This window comes from Podarcis tiliguerta (genome assembly GCF_965153285.1).
Source record: "Podarcis tiliguerta genome assembly, chromosome: Z".
NCBI lineage: Eukaryota > Metazoa > Chordata > Lepidosauria > Squamata > Lacertidae > Podarcis > Podarcis tiliguerta.
The window spans coordinates 23,452,047-23,469,917 of NC_139553.1; the positions used below are offsets into that span (position 1 = coordinate 23,452,047).

Sequence of the window (17,871 nt, forward strand, 5' to 3'; positions counted from 1 at the left end):
TGTGTGGTGGGTGGCTGGGGGGGTTCAGGGAATTGTTGAGAAGGGGTTTGCAAGAATCTGGAAGCTTGTGCAGTTTTTTCTGCATTTTTCTGATTTTCTGTGACCATTGGGGCTAACTGCCTTTTTTAAAAAAAGATTTCTGGGTTTGAATTTCTGAGTGAAGGGTGGCTGGGGGGGTTAGGGAATTGTTGAGAAGGAGTTTGCAGGAATCTGGAAGCTAGTGCGGCTTTTTTTCTGATTTTTTTCTGATATTCTGTGACCACTGGGGCAAACTGCCTTTTTTTTAAAAAAAAAAAAATCTGGGTTTGGATTTCTGTGTGGTGGGTGGCTGGGGGGGTTCAGGGAATTGTTGAGAATGGGTTTGCTAGAATCTGGAAGCTTGTGCGGTTTTTTCTGCATTTTTCTGATTTTCTGTGACCATTGGGGCTAACTGCCTTTTTTTTAAAAAAAAAAATTCTGGGTTTGGATTTCTGAGTGGAGGGTGGCTGGGGGGGGGGGTCAGGGAATTGTTTTCTGGGAGGTTTGGTGCTTTTGGATTTTTTGGATGCGCAGCACTGATTTTCTCTTTTTTGGGTTTGCGAGAGTAGGAGCTGTGCTGCCATGGGGCCCAAGAAGACTGCTGCTGCAGAGGCCGGCAAGAGGAAGAAGGAGAAGGTCACCCTGGAAATGAAGAAGGAGATCATCCGGAAGCACGACGGTGGAATGCGTGTGACGGACCTCGCCAGGGAGTACGGGAGGAATCCATCCACCATCGGGACCATCCTGAAGATGAGGGAGAAGATCCTTGCGACGGACGTAGCCAAGGGAGTCACCAGGATCGTCAAGAACCGCCCAGCTGTTCTGGAGGAGGTGGAGAAGCTGCTGCTCATCTGGTTAGAAGAGAAGCAGCGTGCAGGGGACACAGTGACTGAGGCCGCCATTTGTGAGAAGGCCAAGGCCTTGCACGCAGACCTCGTCCAGCAACAGCCAGGAACCTCAGGCGAGCCAGAAGTCTTCAAGGCAAGCAGAGGCAGGTTTGACCGGTTCAAGACAAGATCTGGAATCTACAGCGTGGTCAGGCATGGAGAGGCTGCCAGTTCTGATGTTCCTGCGGCTGAAGACTTTGCAGCGGAGTTCCTGGAGGTTGTGAAGACGGAGGGCTGCGTTCCACAGCAGGTCTTCAACTGCGACGAGACCGGGCTGTTTTGGAAGAGGATGCCCAAAAGACCTTTCATCAGCCAGGAGGAGGCCAAGTTGCCTGGCCACAAGCCCATGAAGGACCGTCTGACCCTGCTCTTCTGTGCCAATGCAAGCGGCGACCTGAAGATCAAGCCCCTGCTGGTGTAACACTCGGAGAACCCACGGGCCTTCAAGAAACACAAGGTCGACAAGGAGCATCTGAGTGTCATGTGGCGATCCAACAGTAAGGCTTGGGTCACACGTGTGCTGTTTGTGGACTGGGTCAATCTTGCTTTTGGCCCTGCTGTCAAACAGTACCTGCTGGACAATGACCTGCCGCTGAAGGCTTTGCTTGTGATGGACAATGCTCCTGCTCATCTTAAAGGCCTTGAGGAGGACTTGTTGGAGGAGTTCAGCTTCATAAACATACTGTTCCTGCCGCCTAACACCACGCCACCGCGCCAGCCGATGGATCAGCAGGTCATCGCCAATTTCAAAAAACTGTACACCAAGGAGCTTTTCAGGCGATGCTTGGAGATGACTGATTGCACCACCATCACCCTGCGGGAATTCTGGAAGGACCACTTCCACATCGTCACCTGCTTGAAGATGATCACCACGGCCTGGAACGGGATCAGCCAGAGAAATTTGAATTGCGCTTGGCGCAGCCTGTGGCCGGACTGTGTGGCACCAAGTGACTCTGATGCACCAGAGTCAACAGTGGTGCAGGACATTGTTTCCTTGGGGAGGACCATGGGCCTGGAGGTCACAGAGGAGGACATCAGCGAGCTGGTGGAGGAGCACCACCACGAGCTGACCACCCAGGAGCTGCTCGAACTGCAGGCAGAGGCTGCGCAGGAGCAGGCCTCGCTGGAAGAGGAGGAAGCAACTGAGGAACGGCTGTCCTCCAAAGAACTGAGGGACATTTGTCACAAGTGGAAAGATGTGCAGGCTTTTGCAGAGCGGCACCACCATGACAAGAACCTGACCCGTGACCTTGCAAACAGTTTTGACACGAGGGTCATGTCGTCTTTCAGGCAGGTCCTGAAAAGGCGGATGAAGAAGCAGACCATGGACAGGTTCTTCACCAAGAAACAAGGAGTAGAAGAGGAACCTTCTTTGAGTTGTCTCCCAGAGTCTTAGAAAATGTACAGTGCACTTTGGTGATTGTTAAATGTTTTTCTGCCATGTTTAGAAAGTTAAGTTATTGTTCCTTCAATTTTTGAAATGCTCTTTACAGTATGTGTGACTTTAAAGAGCACTTAATAAACTGTTCTTGTACCAAATTTGGCTTTGTTTGGACTTTTTTTGACCATAGGAACGCATTAATTGATTTTCAATGCATTCCTATGGGAAACCGTGCTTCGCAAGACGAAAAATTCGCTAGACGAAAAACTCACTAGACGAAAGGGTTTTTCGTTTTCTGAGGTGCTTCGCAAGACGAATTTCCCTATGGGCTTCCTTCGCAAGACGAAAACGTCTTGCAATTTTGTTTCCTGTTTCTGAAAACCATTAATACCCAGGGTGCATTGCTTCAAGAGGTGCAGTTGCGACTTGACTTCGAGGAGGAACTCATAGGACGCGGTGTGGTAGCCTTTTTTGAGATTTTTGAAGACTTCGTTGATTTTTGAAGCTCTTCCAGAACTTCTTTTGCAGCCATTTGGTAAGTTAAACTTTTAAAACTTTTTTGGGGGGTTTTGGATTTTGGGTTGGGGTGTTTGGAATTCAAGGACTTGGTGTTGGGGAGGGGTTTGCAGGAATCTGGAAGCTTGTGGGGGGTTTTTTCTGATTTTTTTCTGATTTTTTTTGGGACCATTGGGGCAAACTGCCTTTTTTAAAAAAAAATTTCTGGGTTTGGATTTCTGTGTGGTGGGTGGCTGGGGGGGGGGGTCAGGGAATTGTTGAGAAGGGGTTTGCAGGAATCTGGAAGGTTGTGCGGGTTTTTTTCCTGATTTTTTCCTGATTTTCTGTGACCACTGGGGCAAACTGCCTAAAAAAAAAAAAAAAATTCTGGGTTTGGATTTCTGTGTGGTGAGTGGCTGGGGGGGGGGGGGTCAGGGAATTGTTGGGAAGGTGTTTGCAAGAATCTGGAAGCTTGTGCGGTTTTTTCTGCATTTTTCTGATTTTCTGTGACCATTGGGGGAAACTGCCTTAAAAAAAAATAAAAATCTGGGTTTGGATTTCTGAGTGGAGGGTGGCGGGTGGGGGGGTCAGGGAATTGTTGGGAAGGTGTTTGCAAGAATCTGGAAGCTTGTGCGGTTTTTTTCTGCATTTTTCTGATTTTCTGTGACCATTGGGGCAAACTGCCTTTTTTAAAAAAAGATTTCTGGGTTTGGATTTCTGAGTGAAGTGTGGCTGGGGGGTTCAGGTAATTGTTGAGAAGGAGTTTGCAGGAATCTGGAAGCTTGTGCGGCTTTTTTCTGATTTTTTCTGATATTCTGTGACCACTGGGGGAAACTGCCTTTTTTTTAAAAAAATAATAATTCTGGGTTTGGATTTCTGTGTGGTGGGTGGCTGGGGGGGGGGTTCAGGGAATTGTTGAGAAGGGGTTTGCAAGAATCTGGAAGCTTGTGCGGTTTTTTCTGCATTTTTCCGATTTTCTGTGACCATTGGGGCTAACTGCCTTTTAAAAAATAAAAATAAAATTCAGGCTTTGGATTTCTGAGTGGAGGGTGGCTGGGGGGGGGGGTCAGGGAATTGTTTTATGGGAGGTTTGGTGCTTTTCGAATAATGAAACGTATGTTGTAGATATTTCCCCAGATTTATTATGCTATTTTTGTGATTATACAAATGACGTGAGAAATCTTGATGCAGTGGTACCCCGCAAGACGAATGCCTCGCATTTTCAATGCATTCCTATGGGATACCGTGCTTCGCAAGACAAAAAATTCGCTAGACGAAAAAACTCACAGAACGAATTAATTTCGTCTTGCGGGGCACCACTGTATACCGATGGCTTCTGTATACCAATCCCAAAGGGGCAGAATAGGCAAGTGGCAATGTATACTTGCTGGGGCTGATGAGAGTTGAAGTTCAGCAGCAACCAAAGATCCAAAGTTTCACATACCTGCATTATAGGAAAAATAAATGTATCAAAGCAACTTAAGAAAATAAAAATGGATAAAATCCACTAAAAGTCAAATTTAAAGGAACAATACAAGTTTCAACAAAACAGTTAGGACAAGTATTACTGCTTAAATAATTTGGGGTGAAATTTCTGCTGGTTGCTAATTGTTGGGCAGTGCAATGCACCGATGCTGGCCCAACTGCGCTGGCTTCCAATTAGTTTCTGGGCCCAATTCAAAGACCTGGTTTTGACCTATAAAAGCCTTAAACGGCTCAGGACCACAATACCTCAAGGGCTGCCTCTCTCCATATAACCTGACCCAGACTCTGCAATCATCATCTGAGGTCCTTCTTCCTGTGCCTCCTCCATGAGAAGTCCAGAGGGTGGCAACAAGAGAATGGATGTTTTCAGCAGTGGTTCCCCGTTCGTAGAATGTTCTCCCCTGGGAGGTTCACCAGGCGTCCTCATTATACAGCTTTAGGTGGCAGGTGAAAACACTCCTCTTCAACCAGGCCTTTGGCTGATTGACATCCAATGGCCTTTTAAATGAATTGTGGAAGCCCCCCCCCCCCCGTGTTAATGGTTTGCTTTTGTTCTTATTTTTATTATGTATTCTGCGTTTTCTATACAGTGGTGCCTCGCAAGACAAAAAGAATCCGTTCCACGGGTCTTTTCGTCTTGCGGTTTTTTCATCTTGCGAAGCAAGCCCATTGACGGAGTAGCGCTATTAGCGCTATTGACATTTTAAGGGCTAAAAACGGCTTTTTAAGGGGTGGGGGATTAGTGGTTTTGCTGCTAAAATGCTTTTAGCAGCTTAGCGCTTCAGGAAAAGGGGTTTTGGAGCGGGGAAAAAATTCAAAATTTTTCATCATTTTTCGTCTTGCGAAGCAAGCCCATAGGGAAATTCGTCTTGCGAAGAGCCTCTGCAAACGGAAAACCCTTTCGTCTTGCGGGTTTTCCATCTTGCGAGGCATTCGTCTTGCGGGGCACCACTGTATTGGAATTTTATGTTGTATATGACCCTGAGATCTACAAATGAAGGGCTGTATACAAATCTAATAAACAAAACGAATAAATAAGCACAGTGGTTGTGTGGTGGGGCAAAATTGCCTCCCTTTTGAACCCCGCACCCCATTACAATGACAAACATTACTGAATAGTTAGCTGACTAGCAAGGTAGTCTTAAGGACTGCACTTCTTGCCCTGCACACTTTTGCACTGTGGCCACACCCATTCTGATGCGCAGCTGACCTTTCCCCTGTAGGTTGGATGGTGGTTCAATATAGTCCTTGGCCCTAAAAAAATTATTAATGCCTAATCTATCCCAGTAATGTCTATTCCAGTCTTCTCCCCTAGCTTAGTGTATGCCAGACATTGTTGGACTACAATTCCCATCAGGCCAAGCATCACTGGTACTACCATTCTGCAGAGGCGGTTGCCTCAAGCAGAGGAATCCTTGCAGGATCCAGGAGTGGAAGTTCCCACTGCTATGCTGCTACTTCTGAGGCCTGTGGCCTTTATCATGTTAGATACAGTGTTTTGAGAAACGCATTGTGTTCACTAGTTGTTTTGACTGCATAATCTTCTACAGAATTGCAGGTGCAGAAAAAATGTGGGAAGGCCTTGAGGCAGTAAGTGACCAGCCGATTTCTGTTCCCAGCCTGGAGTTCACTTTGGTACATATACACGTTAGTAATCTTAACAATCTCTGGGGTTTCTTTCTACAAACTGAGATGCTGCTTGTTTCCACAAGCAAAAATCCATTGAAACGGGGCACATACTCTATAATGAAGGCTACCGTGAATAATGCTATACAAATAAATATACAGTGGTGCCCCGCAAGACGAAATTAATTCGTTCTGCGAGTTTTTTCGTCTAGCAAATTTTTTGTCTTGCGAAGCACGGTTTCCCATAGGAATGCATTGAAAATCAATTAATGCGTTCCTATGGTCAAAAAAAGTCCAAACAAAGCCAAATTTGGTACAAGAACAGTTTATTAAGTGCTCTTTAAAGTCACACATACTGTAAAGAGCATTTCAAAAATTGAAGGAACAATAACTTAACTTTCTAAACATGACAGAAAAACATTTAACAATCACCAAAGCGCACTGTACATTTTCTAAGACTCTGGGGGACAACTCGAAGAAGGTTCCTCTTCTACTCTTTGCTTCTTGGTGAAGAACCTGTCCATGGTCTGCTGCTTCATCCGCCTTTTCAGGACCTGCCTGAAAGACGACATGACCCTCGTGTCAAAACTGTTTGCAAGGTCACGGGTCAGGTTCTTGTCATGGTGGTGCCGCTCTGCAAAAGGCTGCACATCTTTCCACTTGTGACAAATGTTCCTCAGTTCTTTGGAGGACAGCCGTTCCTCAGTTGCTTCCTCCTCTTCCAGCGAGGCCTGCTCCTGCGCAGCCTCTGCCTGCAGTTCGAGCAGCTCCTGGGTGGTCAGCTCGTGGTCGTGCTCCTCCATCAGCTCGCTGATGTCCTCCTCTGTGACCTCCAGGCCCATGGTCCTCCCCAAGGAAACAATGTCCTGCACCACTGTTGACTCTGGTGCATCAGAGTCACTTGGTGCCACACAGTCCGGCCACAGGCTGCGCCAAGCGCAATTCAAATTTCTCTGGCTGATCCCGTTCCAGGCCGTGGTGATCATCTTCAAGCAGGTGACGATGTGGAAGTGGTCCTTCCAGAATTCCGCAGGGTGATGGTGGTGCAATCAGTCATCTCCAAGCATCGCCTGAAAAGCTCCTTGGTGTACAGTTTTTTGAAATTGGCGATGACCTGCTGATCCATCGGCTGGAGCAGTGGCGTGGTGTTAGGCGGCAGGAACATTATGTTTATGAAGCTGAACTCCTCCAACAAGTCCTCCTCAAGGCCTTTAGGATGAGCAGGAGCATTGTCCATCACAAGCAAAGCCTTCAGCGGCAGGTCGTTGTCCAGCAGGTACTGTTTGACAGCAGGGCCAAAAGCAAGATTGACCCAGTCCACAAACAACACACGTGTGACCCAAGCCTTACTGTTGGATCGCCACATGACACTCAGATGCTCCTTGTCGACCTTGTGTCTCTTGAAGGCCCGTGGGTTCTCCGAGTGGTACACCAGCAGGGGCTTGATCTTCAGGTCACCGCTTGCGTTGGCACAGAAGAGCAGGGTCAGACGGTCCTTCATGGGCTTGTGGCCAGGCAACCTGGCCTCCTCCTGGGTGATGAAAGTCCTTTCGGGCATCCTCTTCCAAAACAGCCCGGTCTCGTCGCAGTTGAAGACGTGCTGTGGAACGTAGCCCTCCGTCTTCACAACCTCCAGGAACTCCGCTGCAAAGTCTTCAGCCGCAGGAACATCAGAACTGGCAGCCTCTCCATGCCTGACCACGCTGTGGATTCCAGATCTTGTCTTGAACCGGTCAAACCAGCCTTTGCTTGTCTTGAAGACTTCTGGCTCGCCTGAGGTTCCTGGCTGTTGCTGGACGAGGTCTGCGTGCAAGGCCTTGGCCTTCTCACAAATGGCGGCCTCAGTCACTGTGTCCCCTGCACGCTGCTTCTCTTCTAACCAGATGAGCAGCAGCTTCTCCACCTCCTCCAGAACAGCTGGGCGGTTCTTGATGATCCTGGTGACTCCCTTGGCTACGTCCGTCGCAAGGATCTTCTCCCTCATCTTCAGGATGGTCCCGATGGTGGATGGATTCCTCCCGTACTCCCTGGCAAGGTCCGTCACACGCATTCCACCATCGTGCTTCCGGATGATCTCCTTCTTCATTTCCAGGGTGACCTTCTCCTTCTTCCTCTCGCCGGCCTCTGCAGCAGCAGTCTTCTTGGGCCCCATGGCAGCACTGCTCCTACTTTCGCAAACCCAAAAAAGAGAAAATCAGTGCTTCACATCCAAAAAATTCAAAAGCACCAAACCTCCCAGAAAACAATTCTCTGACCCCCCCAGCCACCCTCCACTCAGAAATCCAAACCCAGAATTTATTTTTTTTTAAAGGCAGTTTGCCCCAGTGGTCACAGAAAATCAGAAAAATGCAGAAAAAACTGCACAAGCTTCCAGATTCTTGCAAACCCCTTCTCAACAATTCCCTTAACTGCCCCCCCCAGCCACCCACCACACAGAAATCCAAACCCAGAAAACTTTTTTTAAAAAAGGCAGTTTGCCCCAATGGTCCCAAAAAATCAGAAAAAAACCCCACAAGCTTCCAGATTCCTGCAAACCCCTTCTCAACAATTCCCTGAACCCACCAGCCACCCTTCACTCAAAAATCCAAACCCAGAAATCTTTTTTCTTAAAAAAGGCAGTTTGCCCCAATGGTCCCAATAAATCAGAAAAAATCAGAAAAAACACCCCACAAGCTTCCAGATTCTTGCAAACCCCTCCCCAACACCAAGTCCTTGAATTCCAAATACCCCAACCCAAAATCCAAACCCCCCAAAAAAGTTTTAAAAGTTTAACTTACCAAATGGCTGCAAAAGAAGTTCTGGAAGAGCTTCAAAAATCACCGGTCTTCAAAAATCTCAAAAAAGGCTACCACACCGCGTCCTATGAGTTGCTCCTCGAAGTCAAGTCGCAACTGCACCTCTTGAAGCAATGCACCCTGGGTATTAACGGTTTTCAGAAACAGGAAACAAAATTGCAAGACGTTTTCGTCTTGCGAAGCAAGCCCATAGGGAAATTCGTCTTGCGAAGCACCTCAGAAAACGAAAAACCCTTTCGTCTAGCGAGTTTTTCGTCTTGCGAGGCATTCGTCTTGCGGGGTACCACTGTATCAAGATTTCTCACGTCATTTGTATAAGCACAAAAATAACATAATAAATTTGGGAAAATATCTACAACATACGTTTCATTATTAGTGGTCAATGTATAAGTTCTCAGTTCATGAATTGGTTTAAACAATTAGGACGAGGAGGAAGAAGAAGAAGAAAAGGGAAGAGGGGCGGGAATGGTGGGGGGCGGTAGTTATGCTTCTATTATTCTACTTAGTGCAGGGGGGGCCATTGTGTCAGCATTACTTGTATGGGTTCTCTTATTATTCACTTGGTGGTGAGAGAGTGTGGCTTAAGGTGTGGTTCGTTGCCTTTGGTTGGCTGTAGTGAGAATTGTTTTTGTGAGGGAGTAGGGTGTAAGTGTGTATTTTTGAATCAGGTTAGCTAGATTGATATGTATGTTGTTGGCAGATTCTTCTTGTTGCCTTGTTGGGCTATGTATGTGATAAAGGGGAACCAAACCAGGTTGAAGGCTTCTTCTTCTATTTGTCCCCATGTCAGTTTCTTTTTATTGTTTAGTTTTTCGTAATAGGGACGCGGGTGGCGCTGTGAGTTAAACCACAGAGCCTAGGACTTGCCGATCAGAAGGTTGGCGGTTCGAATCCCCGCAGCTCCCGTTGCTCGGTCCCTGCTCCTGCCAAGCTAGCAGTTCGAAAGCACATCAAAGTGCAAGTAGATAAATAGGTACTGCTCTGGCGGGAAGGTAAACGGTGTTTCCATGCGCTGCTCTGGTTTGCCAGAAGCGGCTTAGTCATGCTGGCCACATGACCCGGGAGCTGTACACCGGCTCCCTCGGCCAGTAAAGTGAGATGAGCGCCATAACCCCAGAGTCGGTCATGACTGGACCTAATGGTCAGGGGTCCCTTTACCTTTACCTTTTTCCTAATAAGGCTGTTTAAGGACCTCCAGCATTGCCACTCATCCCTACAGTGTGGACGCAGGACACAATCAACAGTGAGAACCAAGAGCATAACCATCTGGAAAATCTTGGACCTCCTCAACTGCTCTGCCCCTCCTCCAAAACCCAGCACCACATCCTACTGATTCTCAGCCACCATATCCTAACAATGAGCTGCGACTGCCATATAGTGTTGAGGTTCCTCATGGCATCATGCCATCTCCATGGCCCAATTCCACTACTGAGTAGTTTCATCTTGCAAATTACAGGATGAGGCAACAGTGCAGTTTAATCATGCAAATGCTAGAAACACAGAGGTTCAGTTTTTACTACATGGAGTTGTTCATGGACATCAGTGCATCCTATGGACCAAACAGTAAACCAGCAGCATAACTGGAGGTGCACTTCTACGTAAGGAAAGAGATTGGTGCACCCACCAAAGCAAAACTCCACACTGCACAACCATAACTTGCTTTTATTACTATCTGAAGATCCAAAGGCAGTGTACAACTTTAAAAATATAATTTACTTAGCATAATAATAAAAAACAATAAAACAACCACAGAAAATATGAAAACAAAAGTCCCTCCACATTTAAAAGGCCATAGATTGTTTACTAGCTGAAGGCCTGGATAGAGAGAAATGTTTTTGCCTGGTGCCTAAAGACATGCAATGATGTTTCTAGACTAGCCTCTCTGGGAGCCACCACATGTTTGCGATATGTCAGCCTATGGACCTCTAGAGGAGAGTGGACACTGAGAAGGGCCTCAGGTGACAAGCACTGGGTCCAGGTTGGTATGAGGAGAGGTGGTCCTTAAGGTATTGAGGTCCTGAGACATGTAAAGCTTTATAGGTCAGCACCAGCACTTTAAATGGGGCCCAAAAGCAGCATTATATGCTCGACTTGTCTTGCCCCCATGAGCAACCTGGTTGTCAAATTTTGTACCAGCTGAAGTTTCTGAACCGTATTCAGAGGCAGCCCCATGTATAACATACCAGAGTAATCTAACATAGAAGTTACCATAGAGGAGGCCACAGAAGTTATGCTATCCCTGTCCAGATAGGGCCGTAGCCGAGCCATCATCTGAAGCTGACAGAAGACACTCTGTGCCAGCAAATGGGATCCTCCTTACTGAGGGTCCTGGTTGCGCGTGGGCCCCTAAGCCACCCCCACGGGGAGAGTTGTTGCCAGGCATTGCCCAAGCCTTAACCGTTGGGCCCCAGGATCGTGCTTGGCTGTTTGGGCCAATCGGGGCAGTTGGCGCGATTTTTGGGGCCTATAAAAGCAGCAGCACGGCATAACTAGGGGAACTTGCCTCATGCTGCCGAACACCCGCCCTCCCTCCCTAGTTTTAGGTGCTGCTGCTTTGGCCTTGCTTTGGATTGGGTCACCTGCTTTGGAGCAGGGGCTGGGTAGGAATTTTTCCATTTGGCAGATTGGATGTAGCCACCTGGTTTTCGCCTACCCCCTTAGCAATCGTCATAACTTTGTAAGGTTTGGCAGTTAGGCATTGGCTTATTGAAGTGTGTGGGAGGGGAGGTGCGGCCATCACCTGCCCCTCCATGAAGAAGGGTATTCTGGTAAAGGAATCTGGGGGTCCTGGATCTCGTCCAAAGTCCACTTGAGGGGCCGTGCCAGGACCACAGGAACCCCAGGGTGAGCTTCGTTGGTCTTCATTGATGTTGCTCTCTTGTTTGGTGTCTACCCTTTCAGACTTCCAGCCAGAGAGGCAGGAGTCAGTTATAGTCTGTTGCCAATGCCTAAGCCAACACTGCTCACTTTGCTGTAATCAATAAAGTTGTGGCCTAAATTTTGCCCAATAACTTAAACTAAAATTACGTGTCAGTATGAGGTTATTTCAGGGGATGGCCTTGGGGGCCTCAGGGCGCAAAACCACCTGGGCCTCAAGTGACAGCAATGGATCCCGGAGCACCCCAAAGCTACGTACCTGCTCCTAAGAGGGAATGTAACCACCTCAAGACCAGGCAGTCTCCCATCCAACCACTAACAGTGCCTCTGTCTTATCTGGGTTGAGCTTCAGTCTATTGTCTCTCATCCAGTCCATTACTGAGGCAAGACACCGGTCCAGCACATCCACAGCCACACCTGTAGATGTAAAGGAGAAATTGTGCCTGGAACAAACACTCTAGATCCCCATTCAGTTGGACAGAAAGCCTGAAGAGAGGAAGAGGATTTCTGTAGACCACAGTACTCCCTGATCCCTGGCCCTCAAGTTTGCCCAATGCTGTGCAAAGTATCCAGGTGGGGACAGCTGGGGAAGACTAACTCTATCCTGTTCACCCACCCAGGTCTCAGTAATGCAGGCCAGGTCAGCCTTCTCATCCACAGCCAAGTCATGGATGAGAGACTTTATTTATGGCTAATCTGGTACTCAACTGCAGCAGCCATAGACCTGAGGGCTGGCTGATAGGACCATCACAATTCTTCAGGTTGGAAAGAGTGTTGGCACACAATCACCAATTGTCTCTCATGTCTGCCCTTTATCCTTTTTGCCCTACCTCCCACACCATACCTCACGTTGCCCAGAACCAATGTGATTGGGCCCCCACAGCTCTCCCCAGTTCTTCCTCCCCAGGCACATTTTCCCACCTCCCTAGAGAGCTGCTAAGATGGAGACTTGGGAAAAATAAAAGTACAACGAATCCTAGACTTAGATAATAATAATAATAATAATAATAATAATAATAATAATAATAATAATTTTTATTTATACCCCGACTTCCCCAGCCAAGGCCAGGCTCAGGACGGCTAACAAGCAATAATAAAAATAACTTAAAAACAAAATTAAAATACAACATTAAAATATTGAAACATTAAAATATTAAAATGTAGCCTCATCGCAGGAGGGGAAAGGAAAAGAAAAAAGAAAGAGGAGGAGGGAATCAAATTGGCTCCAAGCCAAAGGCCAGGCGGAACAACTCTGTCTTACAGGCCCTGAAATCAGATCCTGCAGGGCCCTGGTCTCATGAGGCAGAGCGTTCCACCAGACCGGAGCCAGAGCTGAAAAGGCTCTGGCTCTGGTTGAGGCTAATCTAACTTCCTTAGGGCCTGGGACCACTAGGGTGTTGCTATTTATGGACCGTGAGGCTCTCCGTGGGGCATGCCGGGAGAGGCGGTCCCGTAGGTACGAGGGTCCTAGGCCGTGAAGGGCTTTAAAGGTCAAAAGCAGCACCTAAAACCTGACCCTGTACTCCACCGGGAGCCAGTGTAGCTTGAAAAGCACTGGGTGAATATGCTCCCATGGCAGAGACCCCGTGAGGAGCCTCGCTGCAGCATTCTGCACCCGCTGGAGTTTCTGGGACAGCTTCAAGGGCAGCCCCGCGTAGAGCGAATTACAGTAGTCAAGCCTGGAGGTGACCATTGCATGGATCACTGTGGCCAGGTCAGGGCAGGAGAGGTAAGGACCAGCTGCTTGATGTGGCGAAGGTGGAAAATAGTTTGGCCTTGTAAAAACCCCTGCCCTTACTGGAGGATATGTTGTTGGAGAAACAAGGGTTCTGATCCATTGGCCTGAACATATTCCTTCTAATGTCATCACTGAACCCAGTGCAGTTAGCCTACCTATCTCTTCTAGAGGAACAGATCTGGATATTGTTGGAGTATGAGGGGGAGAAACGGGACTCTTCCCCATGGAATCTCTCTTGTACTTCCACTCCAAGAATTGTTTTTACTCTACCCATCCCTTCCTCCAATATATATAGGTGAAGTACTTCAGATCTGATGCCCTGCAAAGTTATTTTTTACATTCTTTTAGTTCAAATAACAATTCTCTGTTGACAGACAAGTAGATAAAAAAACAGAATTTATCCCACTGCTAACTGAGGTTGAAGTCCGGGCAGAAATACAAGCCATTTTGGGTTGTCTCTGATGGTAGGAACAGTGCCCATGCCACTCGGGCACCCAGAGCGGCGCACATGCCATGCACCTGGGGGGCGGGGCAAGCAACCCAGAGAGGCGATTGGCATGGTGATCGGTGCCCATTGGGGGCAATCAGTGCAGTAATCAGTGCCCAGGGGGTGATCGGTGCGGCGATGGGTGCCCAATGGGGGCAATGGACACAGCAATGGGCATCCAGGGGGGCAAAGGGTGCGGTGATGGGCGCCTGGGGAGCAGAGCAGTGATCCGCCATGGGGGGGATTTTGTCGCCCTCCTCAGAGATGACAACTGGGCAGTGTGGACATCTGGGGCGCCCTGCCCCCCCTTCCTACACCCCTGATTAGGAAATGGTTTTTGATGTAAATATTTGAGCCTTCGAAAAAGCATGGTAGTATTGAACATACTTTTAAGGCCCAACATCAGGACAGATTTGAGGGCCGAGGAGTAGGGGGTGTTGTGGTCTATAGAAATTCTCTCTCTCCAAGCTTTCTGTCCATCTGAGTGGAAATCTAGAGTGTTTGTTCCTGGAACAATTTCTCCTTTACATCTACAGGTGGGTGTACATCCACAGGTGGCCTCAGTAATGGACTGCATGAGATGGCATTGTACAGTGGACGCTCGGGTTGCAAACGTGATCTGTGCTGGAAGCATGTTCGCAACCCACAGCTTTCACAACCCACAGTGCCGCGTCTGCACATGCGCGGGAGGCGCTTCTGCACTTCTGCGCATGCACAAAGAGCAATTTAGCATTTCTGTGCATGCACAAGTGCCGAAACCCAGAAGTAACCCGTCCCGGTACTTCCAGGTTCGGCACAGTGCGCAACCCAAAACTGCGCAACCCAAAGCATCTGCAACCCGAGATATGACTGTATATTCTTTTCCTACAGGGCAGAGTTAGTTCTGTGCTGCCTCAGCAGAGATTACTAAACTGGTAAGTACAAGACACGGTGTAAGTACAACCCAGAAAGTTGTTGGTTTGGCTGAACTACCCCAGCTGCCAGTAGCAGGGAACACACCATCTCATAGCTGTATAGCTCAATTGGTAGCTTGGGGGGAAGACTAGAAAACCCTCGTGCTCCCTCCCAACTCTGCAGTTCTATGCGTCTATGATTCATCCCTGCAAATGATGGTTGTGTTGTACTCAAAGCACAGATGATGCCCTGAAAATAATCTCTGCAAATGGGACCAGTGAAGACATGATGTATCATTGTTGAACTGCTACACAACATCTTGTTACGTTTACTTTGGGACAGGGGTGGGAGAGATGTATTTTGAGTCAGCTTGATCTTTCCCATAAATGATTTTGTTTGCATGTCTGTTCCTACTTTTCATATTTATTGCCTACATAGAGACAAGCGCGGGGGGGGGGGGGGCTTTGTGCAGTTACCATGGGAGTTAATATGTCATGTATTATTCCTTGAGCGGTCAAGTACAATATTTTCCTATTGCCTAGAATAGACACACAGGGGGGGAATGTGGCTCCGGACTGGGAGGACATTGTCATACCTGCTGTGGAGCCTTCTCTCCCCCTGTGTGTGACTAAGTAGATGGGCATGAGCCTAGCTGATCAGATAAAAGGGCTGGCCACGCAACCATCTCTCTCTTACTCCCTTACTTTCTTACTCTTACTCTTGCTCTCTGGACTCTTAGCCAGCACATGGCTCAAGCGTCACAAGCAGAAAGTCTGAGATGTAGCTCAGATGTCTTTTCACTGAAATCCCAAGATAAAGCCTGCCTTCAGATGACTGCTGTGAACTGAATGTGAGTAAAACTTTGTTCTTATGTTTAAAGAAGACTGTGTTTTTTTGTATTATTATTTTAAGAGGGAAATAAATGGGAAACTTACCAGGAACAGTGCAGACTGGACAAGCCAAACTGGATTGCTTAATTAAAGGATTCTAATGAATAATCAACTTTCTTCCAATAAGTTGCAAAGGGAATGTGCTCTGTTGTTTGCTCCCTAGTGTGAGTGAGGAGGGAAGATATCAAAACAATACATCCCCTCCTACCCTCCTTAACATTCCTACATTATGTTGTCCCAAAGCACTTTTGTTTGATCTTGAGATTTGTAGGACCACTTCTATATACGACCCCTCAAGAAGCAAAGCAGGCAAACCTTGATGGGTGCCTCACTAATCTATTGCTCCTGCGATGCAGGAAGCTATTTTTATAGCACAAACACTTGTCCAAATTTATGTTTACAAACCACATGTACCAATTCAATAAAAACATGTTATTGGATATTGGTCTCTGTCTTAAATTGATTGGTCTCATTCTTGGGTCACCAACATGGTGCCCACATGAACCTACAGAGGCACTTCCTTGTGTCCTCAGGGTTCCCTGCTTTCCCTGCCTCACCTTCAAAAAACTAGGGTTTAAAGATGTCTTTGGAGCCTAGCTTTCATATGGTGTGTGTTACACCTGCAGAGTGGAAAGCAAACTTCTAAAATACTCATTGACTTGAAGGGAATTTGAGGGTGTGTGTTTGCAGTGTGTACATGGTATCAATGGTTTGCAAAAGGGCCAAATAATTTTTGCGATCTCTAGTCTAACTTAGCTTTAGCTGGTAATTGGCATCCTCTGACTGAAAGCTTTACCTGCCTTCCACAGCTCTCATTATCTTGATTAGCATGTAAGAGTGCAACAGCAAGCACAAGAAAATAACATGCTTGGGGTGTGTGTGTGTGCGTGCGCATGCACGTGTGCGCGTGCTGTTCACACAAATAAAACATTAAATTAAACAGTAAAACAACGTAAAAAAGACAAATAAAAGCAGGGTAACACAGTACAGGTAAAACTGAACTAACAGAGATTCCTGTTCTCTATGTGCCGCAATTGAATTTCAATATGCTTGGTGTGTATGCTTTGGGCAGAAGAGGTGCCCTAAGAAGATGCTTTGACACACAGTTTAGGAAATGGAAAGTGCCAAATGGAGTTAGACTGTGAGCTGGTGATAGGCCCTTGGCATGAAGTAACTAAAACCAATGATGAGTCAAGAGAGTTTAAAATGGGAAAAACTGCACATGCTCAGAGTATCTTCTTCCTTTTCTATCAATATTGGAAAAAACGTTGGCACCTTATTTCAGGTATTTCTTTTGCGTGGAAGTGGTGGCCTTATTTTGAGAACTTCAGCAGGGCCCCCAGGCACCTTAACCTAACCATAGCTTTTGAGTTTACTCTAGAGTAAACATGCATGTGCATTGCAGGGGTTTGGACTATATGAGCCTTGGGCTCCCTTCCACCCTATGGTTCTAGTTTTTTTTAATTTATTTATTTATTTAAATATACAGCTATTCAGCCAAAGATCACAAGGCAGTTCACAAAAATACAAAATGAGAACACAAAATACTGAAAACCCCCACAAACCAATAACCCTTGTCCCACACGGTTTAAAAGGACATAGATCGTTTTATTAGCCAATGGCCTGGTTATACAGAAATGTTTTTTCTGTAGTGCAGGGCTCTCGCGCCTTGCGGAGAACCGCGCGAAGCCTGCATTCGCCCCATAGGACGCACACACATTTCCCCTTCATTTTTGGAGGGGAAAAAGTGCGTCCTATGGGGCAAAAAATACGGTATATGCCTTCCCACAAGTATGCATTCTAAGTATATTTTGTAGTGGAAAGTTCCCTCTTTTCAGTGGAGCTCACACCCAAGAAGGTGAGTTCAGAGATCTTGCTGGAACCCAGAACTTGCTACCACTTCTCCCACCACCTTGAACCCATGCGCCTCCCCCCCCCCCAGCTCAAATGAAAGAGTAGCAGCAGAGGAGACAGCTGCAGAGACCAAAAACTAGTTCAAAAAGGACTTGAACTTCACATGATGGCTGCACTAATCATTACTCGGAACATGTAATGCTGTAATTTTGTTTAAAAAATCTTTTTCATGAGCACATCAGAATAAAATAAAAAACACTGAATAATTAAATTCTAAATTTAATTAGTCCTAAGAATCCTAGCATGGATGATATCTGCTATGGGGACTGGTAGTTAATATGTGCAACAAGCGGCCATTGTGCACATTCACCACACCTCATGGAGAATGTGCACCCAATGCATCTGTGAAGAGGGAATTGTGCCTATTTCCTAGTCAGCATGCAT

The 17,871-nt window shown here is 47.0% G+C and overlaps 2 protein-coding genes across 4 annotated transcripts in view; one reads left to right on the plus strand and one right to left on the minus strand.

Annotated features, from left to right (window-relative positions):
- The first annotated feature begins 1,224 nt into the window (after positions 1 to 1,224).
- Positions 1,225 to 17,871, plus strand: part of LOC310669598 (tigger transposable element-derived protein 1-like) — a 433,144-nt gene continuing 416,497 nt past the window's right edge. For 2 of the 3 annotated variants that reach the window (XM_083423967.1, XM_083423966.1), the window contains exon 1: positions 1,225 to 2,103. In XM_083423967.1, coding sequence (XP_083280093.1) covers positions 1,387 to 2,103 — 717 coding nt within the window. In that variant the 5' untranslated portion in view covers positions 1,225 to 1,386. Of the gene's footprint in view, positions 2,200 to 17,871 lie in introns of all 3 variants that reach the window. The other variant, XM_083423968.1, reaches the window with a different exon arrangement.
- LOC310669195 (tigger transposable element-derived protein 1-like) lies at positions 6,552 to 8,353 on the minus strand. Its single transcript, XM_083422779.1, has 2 exons — positions 8,257 to 8,353; positions 6,552 to 8,140 (listed from the first exon to the last, which is right to left on the minus strand). Exon 2 carries the CDS (start codon positions 8,042 to 8,044, stop codon positions 6,881 to 6,883), a length of 1,164 nt encoding a protein of 387 aa, XP_083278905.1. The 5' UTR covers positions 8,045 to 8,140; positions 8,257 to 8,353; the 3' UTR covers positions 6,552 to 6,880.

Coding starts and splice junctions, on each gene's coding strand:
- LOC310669195 (XM_083422779.1), bottom strand. CDS start 8,044: ATGGGGCCCAAGAAGACTGCTGCTGCAGAGGCCGGCGAGAGGAAGAAG.